The following is a 12,065-nucleotide window of genomic DNA, read 5'->3' as shown; positions in this document are numbered from 1 at the left end:
ATCCCTCAACTCAACAGCTGAAAAACCCAACCAGGGTTTAACCTGGGGCCTGCCGGCTGCCCACAAATCTATGCAGCAATCCCTCAACCCATTGTATGCTCTTGCAAACTAATAAAATATATAGTGCTAAGTTGCTCTGCCATCATTAAAGATCTGTAACCATAATAGTGCTGCTGTGCTGTTTCTCGTGAGAGGCCCGCCTTCGCCAGAAACACTGAACCATGAATATTTTAAACATCCCTGCAGGGCGGGCAAAGGATGAGACCCAGACATGCACGAACCATGCCTCTCAGTGTCTCATGTTCCTCCTTCTGTATACTCCCAGCCTCTGAATTATTGATGGACTAGTGGTTTCTCTATAGGAATGAAATAAGAAATGAACTGTTGACATTCAGACCCAGCAAGGACAGAGCCTTCAGTTTCACTTTGTTGACAGACCAGCATTGGCTGTAATGCAGTGCTTAATTTGTATAAAAAGAAAAGCATAATAAAAAGTGATGAATTCCAAGATTTTTTTTTTTTTTTGGAGCCTGCAATTCAATTCCAGGGTTATTGAATACGAGGCAGCCTAGTCATCATTCAATGCCCCGCCTCTTCCTTCCTGTCCTGTACTTCCTGCCTCTTTATCTTACCTTAGAGAGGTCATTTTCAGCCTAGATTTCTCACAGTGTCAGTTTCCCTATCTTTCACTTTTCATTCTCTCTCCTTTTCTGCCTTTCTCCACCTCTTGCTCTGGGTCAAAGTCTGATGATGAAAAATAAGTACCAGTCCCCAAAAATGAGTGTCGGTGCCACCAGCGTAAATTTAACACAGCGTAAATGTAGCGCAACTGCCAATATATCATTAATCTCATTTTGCATTAAATATTTTATTTAAATATATTACATCAATGTAAATTATTTTCCAAAGAGTTATTTTTTTTTAAAATACACCTAAAGTAAAGTGTTTATATTCATTATAAATTAAATGTTACCAACAGTTATGTGCAGAATTAATTTAAATTGTTTTATTTTAAAAAGGTTATATTTATTTTTTAATACAAAAAGTTATTAAATATTTTAAAATAAAATAATATTTAGTAATTACATATCTACATATTCTTAATAATAAACTAATTTTATACATATTGCTTCTTTGAAGATCAGGATTCCTATTGGTCAGCTAAAATTATATTTCCAGGTCTGATTCATCCAGTTTATCTATCGTCTTCCACTCTTTTCTCAGCTACCTTTCTACAAAATTCCCTTAGGTCTGGTCCCTTCCCTAAAACGCATCACTCTTGGCTCCATCATCCCCTTGTTTTCTTCCAAGTTTCTCTTTTCCACCTCTTCCTCATTTCTTGAAAGCCAACTTCTTGCCTTTTTTGTTTCCATGTGTGCCACAGAACTGTCCCTCCCATGGTTACCGATGATCTCGTGCCAGTATCCAGACCCCTCTTGCATGATGGTATTATTGCAGACAGTCTCTCCAATACAAGACCTAGCCATTACTATCTTATGAGTGTTTATGGAATCACTTACAGCTGAAATTCTTGTCTTGGACACTCTGAATGGACGAGAAGGCGGGGATGCTCCGTTCATAACTCTGTGTAGCTGAAATGACAGGTGATTAGATAACTACAATTGAGGCTTTAAAGAGGACACTCTATAAGCCCCTATAAAAGCCTGTCTCACAGGGCAGAGATTTTTTAAAGTTCCTCTTAATGAAGTGGCAGCTATTTCTGTCAGTAACCATCTTAATGGTACATAACGCAGTCCAGGATTCTTCGAGGTGTTGGAGTACTCTGCCTCAGGAGCTGCTGAAGTTGGGCATGTTCACAAATGTACATGTGTAGATTAATGTATGTGTATACTTACTATTGCATCTAGTAGTAACTTAACACTTTTTAGCCATTTACTATTTCTGAGTGTAAATTTACTACTGGGTGCAGATTTTCAAGTTTTCTCCTAAATAAAATAGGAGCAAAACCTGCTAAAACAGGATATACAAGTGTAAAATGACTACGAGTAACTGTTCACAAATAGGTGGTGATCTCTACCACCGAGGCAAAGATCTCCGTATAGTAAAGTATAGATAAAAATAATAAAGTTTATTATTAAAGAAAAATAATACAAATATATTGTAAACTATAAATTAGAAGGAACTTAAAATAATTATCAAAAACTTAAAACTGAAAAAAATGTTACAGTACATCATCTCAAATAAATGTTTATTACATAAAATATATTAATGCACAGTTCTTTTTTTAAATACTTTTTTTTTTAAATGCCACCCTTGTTATCATTGTTCTATTTAAATATTATTTGGTAAATTGATTGAATCTTATGTTTAATTTTTTATTAAATGCTGAAACAAAATTTTAACAAATTTAAAAATGACCACAACTTTTAACACTTAAAAATATATATATGTAATTTAAAAAGTGAAACAATTTATGGGGTGTTATTTTAAACTCCTACCTCCACGGTTTTCTATGGGAGTATGTTACAGTACCTGTAGGCGGCCATGCATGGTGCCAAACTCATTCCTAGGCCAGTCTTGGGTACATTTACTACTGTTTTGGCTCATTTTTGGCTGTAGTAATGTTAGAAGTGCAGTTTGTGAGGAGTTATAGGCTTACTCTCTTCTGGGTGTGGGGTTGTATTTGCATGTCCCTCACAAAACTTTTGCTTACCCCTCCTTAAGCCCGGCCCCTTTTAGAGTCAGTGTTCTCTATTTGAGTCATTTCCCCAGGTTCCTCACACGTCTACTACTAAAACGTATACCTATGTGTGCGGAGATCTCTGCACATGCGGCAGAGACCTCTGCTTAGAAAATATAGCAGAGGCGAAGATCTCCACATGCAGGTTTGTGAACTCCATTTTGTAGTACACGAGTAGTACTACTGTAGTTTAAGTACTACTAAACATTCTGTGAAATGAAGCTCGTGAAAAAACCCCAGTGTGCCCGGCAATCGTCTATTTCAATACCCAACAGCTGTGCTGATTGCCTTTGAGTGCTTTAAAAATCACGTCAGGTGAATGACATCACAATATGTCTCAAAACCCAATCAGACGCCATCAAGAAAACAACATTCCTGAATGACCACTGTTGGTGATTGTTAGAGATACAGGGCCAGGTAACCGGAACAGTTTTTTCTCTACACTGATGAACCCTTTAAAGAGGTGCATACTTAATAAAACAAGCATTGGCAAAGCCAATAGATCGTGCATAAGCAATATCTATTGGCTTTCTAAATGTTTTTTGGATCCCATGTGTAAGTTGCACAGTAGCGCAGCCACTGTGGAACATGGCTGAAAGTAAAGAAAATGAAAGGCCTATGACGCAGTCAATGCTGATCACGTGATAGCACCTTTTTTTTAAAAACGTTGTCATATTGTTCAGCAGCTGCTGTGCAGCATGGCTAAAAGTTGAATAAATGTCACGTGGAGCGCTACTGCGTAATACTGCTTTTTTCAATAACGTTCAGATAGAAAGAATATTAGGCTGCCTCACTCACGGTGTCCACTGCATCTTTAGAAGATACAGTTTCAAATTTGCCATTTATGCCAGCACTAGGAGTATTCTCTGGAATGCTGTTAACCATGTGGCATCTCTATGACAACAGACGGAGGTATCTATGAAAAGTCTATGGCAGCCCCTAATCTAACTCCTTAAAAAATACATTAACAAACAGCTTTTAATATCCCATCTCTATGACAACACATTCATAATACTGTAATTATACAGTTTCCAATATGTCAGCTACAGAACCCTGTTATTACGCAGGACCTTGTTATTACACACATAGATGTGCATATGCAATTTGATGGTGTATACTAGAGTATCCTGTAAATCAGGGGTGTCCAAGCTTGTCAGACCAATGTCAGATTTACTTGCAGCATAAGCACTGGCCATAGAAAGGAGTTCTACTTAGTCACTGCACGCAGATTTACTGTATCTGGACATCCTAGTAATCTAACTATGATCTTGCCATCCTGAACCTATCTTGGCACCACTCCATAAATGTAAGTTATCTTGACTCTCAGTTCTAGGGCAGCTCATGGAGTGCATCAGTCACACCTCCTCGTGTTAGTTTGCCTCCCGGACTGCACAGTGGGAATATTTCAATGCTGGAGCTGAGTTGATTTGGATAAAAGGAGACCTGAGAGCATTCGGAAGTTCAGGGAAAAGCCTGAGCTCCAATGTATTCTGTCAAGCTGTCCTTTGGCGAGCAAAGAGTCATAAAATGTAACAGATTATTACGTTTCATGCTAGCAAAGGACTTCTTCACCGCGCATGGTTTGCTCAAGAAAGGAATCCCGCTTCTGCTATCTAAATAATATATAACATACAATTTTGTGATCATTGCATGCAACATATGGCAGCATAAACTGGCTCCCACTGTTAAAATATTTTTACAGCCATATGTTAAACTGTTGAGTTCTTTAAGTCATACATGACAGGCTGGGTGTACCAAGTTAATATATGCATTATTACATGTCGGCTGTAAAAGCAGTAAGAATACCCTGTAAACAGTGACTTAAACGGGCAGGTACTCTCCAGTACTGAGTACCTGCACTTCTTTGATTTGAAAGGGAGACACTTATCATTGCTGCAATGCATTTAATTGGAGAGTACTGGCACTTCTCGAGAGCAAACAGGCACTGTCAAGAGAGAGTACTTGCACCTCTATATTTCCACTTAAAACCCTGCTGTAAAGATAGCGGTCCTTATATGCCAGCCATGTCAGGGTTAAATTAACAGCACTGAGAATGGAAACCTGGCAGGGCTGTTGAGTACCTGGTTGAAATACCAATTACTAAAGCGTAATGTTGTTTTCAACATGATAATTGGGCAACTTACAGCCCACTCAAATGTGTCTACCTTGACGTTCATCTGGGAGCTTTATCTAGTAGGCTAGGTGGCTCACGCAGGAGTATTTCGGAACAGTAGACAACTGTAAGAGAATGTTACGCCATATTTCATCTGGAGAAGAGGTGGTGAAAATGGAGGTTTTTCTAATGAAACGCATTACGAAAATCCCGATTTTCAACAAGAAAGCCTCTCGCGCTTAGAAACTGTGAATCCCATATTGTTCAAGGGAATCATACCTCGCGCACATCAAAAGAGCTACCTGGCTTCACCGCAGTTCTATTACAACACTGAACTGCTAAGCGCTCCACTGGCGACAAAGGAGTGGCCTTGGCCAATACCGGCTGCCAGAGACCTTCCGTCTCCGCATTCCAATGTTTGTGACATTGTTTCTCTGGGTTTCATTTAGAACGTCACCCTCAATGAGTGGAATGTTTTAATAGCCCTTCTTCCTCCAACTTTCCTAGTCATTAAATGCCCTCTACATGATCTTAGGCCAAGGTCCGTGGTTTCTGCATAAATACTGGGTAGAGTGCCTTTAATGCACATTTAAAGTCTTCAGCAGTGGACAATAATCCTAGAGTAGTCCAACAAGGCAGGGCTGGGAGTGCTTGGTTAAAATATCACGAGGGCTGGAAGGGCACGATCACAATACACCTAACTATAGGTGAGCCAGTAAAGGGCCGGAGTTACATTTAGTGGAGCATCATGTCTGCCAAGGCCCCACAATCCCAGGTGTGCCTGCTGTCACGTTCTACACACGCAATGACATGCGGGTATTTTTAATCTATTTACTGAAAGTATGGCAAGGGTCACAAATACATACTTTCACCTCATACTCAAAGACCGGAGCTAGAACACCAAATCGCCCTCTCTGGTGGTTCTGTGCCTCTTCCTCGTAACCTAGCCAGTGTGTCCTGGGTCCTAATGCAAAGCATGGAATGGGCCTGCTTGGCTGCTGAATGGATTATAAACTACAGCAGTAACCAGGGTTAATTGGGCTCCTCGGGCCTCTGATCCCCGGTGGTACTGCACCTGCTGCACCAATGCAAGCTACGTCCTTGCCCCCTCTCTGAGTTTCTGCGGAGGAATGCATGTATAAACTCGTTCAGGAGGCATCGACAAACGGGGAGAGCGTCTGTAGTTTCATTTAAATATTGATTGCTATGCAGGCTTCAGGTACCCAGCTACACTACGGATTCATATACAGAGCTAGGGCACCGCATTTCGAGCCCTTTATGAATAATATACTTTTTTTCCTGTAACAGGAACTCGAACTGCGATGTCAAAATGTAATCAATTTTTGCCACATCCATACAACACTGCTCTTCGTATTGAATGGAAACAGGGCTTCTAAGGAGCCGGGGCCATGTCACACTCAACTTATTCTTGAACATTCGGGTCCCGCTCAGAGCGCGCGCCGCGCCCTGAGCGGCGGCGCGTGACCTGTGACGTAGAGCCCTTCCGCCTGTCCCCGCTCTAGCGTCACATGGCGTCTGCACGTCACCGGCCCCGGGGGCTGCCGTCTGCCCCTCTCTGGGATTTATGAATGAACACAAGTCACGTGTTCAGGGCGGCTAAAGACTTTAGTACAGAGCGATCAAACGCCTCAAGTCAAATATCAAGTTTGGAAATAATTTAGAGACTTGTAGATTGAGGGACAGACAGGCGTGGGGATTGTTCATCAGCATAATTTTAGAATTGATTATAATAATACAATAACTAGTATTAATGCTGAACTTACCTAAACAATGCTTTGGCAGCAAAAGACGATGAAAACTAATAAAAATACACTCAATAACTATAACCCTTTCCATGAACAAGTTTCATGACTAATGAAAGGGTGAGGCCGCTTTGACTCTAAACCTGGGGCCTGAAAGCTGCATTCATATGGAACAGGTACTCAACCCACTGAGCTGACATGTCAATGAATATCAGACATACGAGTTCAGCATTGTCATAGGTAGAAAGTATGAAGCCTGTATGTGATTCCTACTCTCCCGGTTTCTGTAAAACATAACTCTGCAAACAACAATATGAACGTTTCGCTGTGAAAGGAATGTGTTAGTAAGAAAAGAAAAAAAAAAAAAAAAAAGCGAGAAAAGGGATGATTTCTCTGTTGACAACAACAGCGACGGGTCTTGTCGGACAACCGCGGCTAGCCCAAGACCAGAGTTTTCTATTTCCATGCTGATACATAGCATCTTCAATTTAAAATGGAATCCTTGGGACTACAAATACAATTATGCAAAAAAATAAACTTGGACTGGAATACCTACACATGCATGGACCTTGGAAACTAGAAAGAGCTGCATTTGTCAGTCAGTCCCCAGATCCTGGCATTCCTGCCTCCCCCCCAACAGCATTGATGGCATCACCTTGTCTGCAACACATGAGACAATTCCAATAATTGATGACGTCATCCCCGTGCAACCCAGCCAGTTTATAGGTACAATTTATGACGCCATAACAATGCAATTGAGCCAGGGCCTAAAAAATAATTGAAGGCATCATCTCTGTGCCACCGTCTGTCTTCAGGGCCGCGCTGGCTTACCTGTGGTCTCTGCAGAGGTGCCATGCTACCAGGCCACGTGCCACGCCTCATACCAGGCACTACTCTTGTTTTCCAGCCTATAATACCAATTCTAGACGCGCAGTTTTGTTTAGGGGTGTGGCTTTGTCAGTTAAATTGGGTGGGGGGGAGACGGGGGGGGGGGGGGGCTGGTGGTTTGAGCGTCATATGTCCCTACAACCAGTTTGACATATAAAGTTTAAATACATTATACCACAAGCAGAGTGCATGAGAGGGATCCGAGGGGCATGGAAAGGGAGAGGATTGCAAATTGGTAAGAGTACGGATTGAGAGAAAAACACAATACTTTAGGAAATAACCAATATTTTTGAAGACTTTCAAACAGAGGGAGCGAGCGTGTGTGCATTTTCGTCAGTGTGTATGCAAAGATTCCTGATGAAATCTGACAGACACCTCCCCATACCCGACTGAAAGCACTTGTACACAACTAGTTATCAGAAAATATGATTTGATAGGGGGTCTAATACCCCCCTCCAACCGCCGCCCCCCTTGAAGCCACGCCCCTAGTTTTGCGTTTCTGTTAGGGGCCCGACTCTCGATGTTTCTGCATGCAAAGTGCTGTTGGCTAAAAGGTCACGACTTGGTGAACACATCACACAGCAGGTGAGGAGTCACTTTACAGTCTATTTTTCAAACTAAATCACAATTTCATCAACCAGTTCTAAAAAATAGAGAACTAATGTTTTTGACTTGTAAGCACACAGTGTTGTGGCCTTCAAAACGAGTTCTCCCGAGCCACCACTCACTAAACCTAAACCTTGTATGTATGCCCACACACTTGGGGTTACAGGGGACTGCTGACGTGGTGCCAATAACTAGGTAACTATCCCAGTACCACCAACTAACTTTTTCACCTCCCTCCAGCAGCGGATGTACCTGAATGGGCGGGGCATTCCGTGGTGGTAAACATACCAGACTGTTCTTGCATGCATGAACACCCCTTAACATGTGAGTAAGGCCCCGAAGCACCCCACCCAAGCATCTTCAGCCACAAGGTGTGTTGGCCTAGTATGTGTGTGCCACCTTCCCTTATCGTGGAGGCACGTAGCATACAGGGTGCAGAGTATTTTAAACAACTGAGACGCACTTTCCACTCAGCACCTGATCTGCACATACTACAAACAAGTCAATTATGCTCAGCGCCCTGTCCGTACTAAACATACGAAAGAAAACATCTTTCCACAAACAGATGTGAGGAGACAACGCAATACAAGTTGTATCTGTGCTTTGAATTCCCATTATAAATGCTTGGCTGAAAAATACCAGAATACACCTCCAATATACAAATAAGATATACAGGACTGCAAGTACCAGAATGCACTCTCCCTTGCAGAAGTATGACAAAGCAATGCGCACTGTACATGTAGCTTTGATCTTCATTCTATACATGCAGGAATTAAAGTACTACAATGCGATCTCCCAAGAGCAAGTATTATATAAAACAATACATGTATTTTTGTTTTTCAAGGTGGTACTGCAAGTAACGGAGTGAAATCTATCAAGCAGAGATATGGTACAAAAATATAAACTGTACATGTAGCTTTGATTTTCATTCTATAAATGCAGGAATACAGTTAACAAAAAGCATTATCCCTCCTGCAGGTATCACATTATACATACAGAGTACGTATTATGTTGATTTTCATTTTACAAATGACGAAGTACAGGTACCAAAGGCATTCCATGTGCAAGTATACCATGAATCAACACACAGTACGTTATTTTAATTTCCATTTTTATAAATGCAGGACTACAAGTACCAGAATGCACTATCCTTTGTGCAGGCATAATAAAAAAAAATCAATGCACACTGTTGTCATTTTGAGTTTGCAAATACAGGATTGCAACTACCAGAGTGCAATATCAAATAGACAAGCAACACGAGATGCTTGTGTGGTTGTGATTATCCTCTTATAAACGCAGGCCACAGTATAAGCACAAAAAGTAAGAAACAGGGTAAGATAAGTTGCTGTAAAAATGTGGTAAATCGGAACTCTCTAGCCAGATACTGACCTGTCCCATAAGGAGGGATGGTCCCCTCACTCTTTCAGCACTCCCTCACACCCCAGAACCTAAGCTCTTCATTAGCCAAGCGCCTAGGAGGCATCACGTGGTTCTTGGGGCGCTATATAGACAGTGGCGTAGCGTGGGTTGTCAGCACCCGGGGCAAGGCAAGTAATTTGCGCCCCCTAACCCGGGGCAAGGCAAGTAATTTGCGCCCCCTAACCCGTGGATTTTAGCACTCGAGTCTCTTCCAAGATGTTGCGTCCGGTGCGGCCGGCCCCCCCTGCACCCCCCACGCTACGCCACTGTATATAGATATTCCTCACGCAGAAAAGCCAGACCTAGTTGCAGACAGTCCTGAGGCTAATGGGGGCCCTTGTAGGATGGACGCGACCTCCCGCCCCCACCGCAGGTGGCTGCTTTAGGCCCCTTGCGGCAGGGTGACATAAAGGTCATGCCACCGCTATACAAATCATGAAAATAAAATGAAGTCACATATAAAAGCTCTTTTAAATTCATTAATACTTGTGCACTTCCGCAGATATTAAATGTATTGCTGTGACGCACATCTCTTCATAAATCTGGCCAAATCTTTGCCAAGCAGTGTATTCATAAGGCTCTGAAGGTAGTGCCATGCTGACGCGTTACAAGGCCAGCGTAACAAAAACATAGCAAAACACAACAATGACGCTGTCTTAACCGGGCTGGCTGTGCTGGTTTCAGCGCCTCCAGCCTGCCTGGCGCGGCATAACCGCTATACAAATCTCTGGGGCTACCATGAATGAATGATGGATGGGACATGTCTTCAGTGCAGCTCCATGTCAGGATTCACCCTGAGGGCAGCATAAACGAGATTATATAAATCTGTATCATATACCGGGAGCACAACGATTGGCTGCGTGAATGGATGAATGAATGGGGGTATGCCATTAGATAGCTCGCAGAGCAGCATAACTGCTAGTATACTGGGATCACTATGAATGGATGAATTAATGGGGATATGCCATTGGAAAGCTATCAGGGTAGCATAAGTGCTATTATATTGGGATCGCTATGAGTGAATAGATGAGTAAATGGGGACAATCCCAGTGCGAATGTACATGCCAGGATGCAGCCATGGGGCACCACATATGCTGGTATTCAAATCTATTATCTCTAATTTACAATCCGAGTACCACTATGAATGGATGGATGAATGAATTAATACACATGTCCACAGCCCACGCTATGCGCGGGAGCGCTCTCGGGGAAAACAAGAGAAAGTACGCATATGTATGGCACATACTGGGACCCCGAGAATGAATGAATGAATGCGGACATGGCTTACCGATGGTGGAGATGTGCGACGAGTGGAACTCGTTGTCGGTGAATCTGCACAGCAGACAGGTCTTGCCCACGCCGGAGTCCCCGATGAGGAGCAGCCGGAACAGGACGTCGTACTGCTTGGCCATGCTGCCTCCAGGGGAGCCTGCTCATGGGCGGGGAGGGGCGCCTCAGCAGCGGCTCCCAGTGCCCATGGCCGGCCGGGGCCGCCTCCCGGCAGCGCTGGAGGGAGCAGGTCTCCCGAGGCCAGGGGGGAGGGCTCCTCCGCAGCTGATGCGCGAGGGACGCTGTGGCGCGAGTGCTCCTCTGCTCTGCCCTTCTGCTGGGGCGCGAGGAATGCTGTGGCGCGAGGGCTGCTCTGCTCTGCTCTGCCTGCCCTTCTGCTGGGGCGCGAGGAATGCTGTGGCGCGAGGGCTGCTCTGGCTGCCCGTCTGCTCTGGCGCGAGGACTACCCGTGTGCGGTGGCGCGAGAGCTGCCCTCCTGCTGCGGCGCGAGGTGCACTGCTGGGTAGGGAGGGCACCGCTGCAGCTGACGGGCGAGGGCTCCTTTGCTGCCTGCTGTGGCTTCTCCTGGGCAGTTTCCTCCGCTGAATGAAGCGCCGACCAGAGGAGCTGCTCTGCCGGTGATGGGAGGATGAGGAGGAATGCGTGCGGTGGGAGGAGGATGAGGGAGGGAGGGAGGGCTCCACCTGAGGGCAGCAAAGCGAGGCGGGGACCTCTCCCTCTCTCTCCTCCCAGTCTGCAACCGTTTCATTGTCTCTCCTCCGCTGGTCACTGCTTCCAGCGCCTAGGGCGGTAATGTAGCAGTACTCGTTTGGTTTGTATGTCTTTAGCATGCCTCCTCGAGGCGCTTTCATCAGAGCAAAGATAGCTCAGTAGGTTAATGCGCCATCATCACGAGTCTCATGGTCTATTTACTTTGTACATGACACCATGTGCAACATGGGTGATGCCATCACATGGTTGACAGCACCAATTGTCCCCTTAATCACTTGAAGGTCATACTTTGCTATTTAATTAATGCTCTTAGTTTCATACTTTTAGCATGTTCTCCTATATGTGTCCATGCTCGTTTAAGGTCGAAGCCTAACAGCATGTTGGGGACATTCAGGTATCCTCCCTGGGAATGCATTACGCCCATAGATTACCATTAGCTTTGTGGTTTATAACTCAAATTTCACTGCTTTCTATTAGTCTATCTATCTGGAGTTGATACCTTCCCTTGCCCAAACCAATTTACTGTATTCACCCACTAATGCTCAGTTTCTGTAAGCAGGCCTTTAAATCTTGT

General features: G+C 43.9%; 1 protein-coding gene across 2 annotated transcripts in view; it reads right to left on the bottom strand.

Annotated features, from left to right (window-relative positions):
- The window catches only part of RAB15 (RAB15, member RAS oncogene family), a 248,682-nt gene extending 237,262 nt beyond the window's left edge, over window positions 1–11,420 (bottom strand). The window contains exons 1-2 of one of the 2 annotated variants that reach the window (XM_069208903.1): window positions 11,147–11,407; window positions 10,779–11,085 (exon numbers count right to left, since the gene is read on the bottom strand). In XM_069208903.1, the coding sequence (XP_069065004.1) occupies window positions 10,779–10,927 (149 nt within the window). In that variant the 5' untranslated portion in view covers window positions 10,928–11,085; window positions 11,147–11,407. Of the gene's footprint in view, window positions 1–10,778 lie in introns of both variants that reach the window. The other variant, XM_069208904.1, reaches the window with a different exon arrangement.
- Window positions 11,421–12,065: the final 645 nt, after the last annotated feature.

The sequence above is a fragment of the Pleurodeles waltl genome, chromosome 9 (genome assembly GCF_031143425.1).
Source record: "Pleurodeles waltl isolate 20211129_DDA chromosome 9, aPleWal1.hap1.20221129, whole genome shotgun sequence".
In the NCBI taxonomy this organism is placed as follows: domain Eukaryota; kingdom Metazoa; phylum Chordata; class Amphibia; order Caudata; family Salamandridae; genus Pleurodeles; species Pleurodeles waltl.
This window is presented reverse-complemented; position numbering and strand designations above follow the sequence as displayed.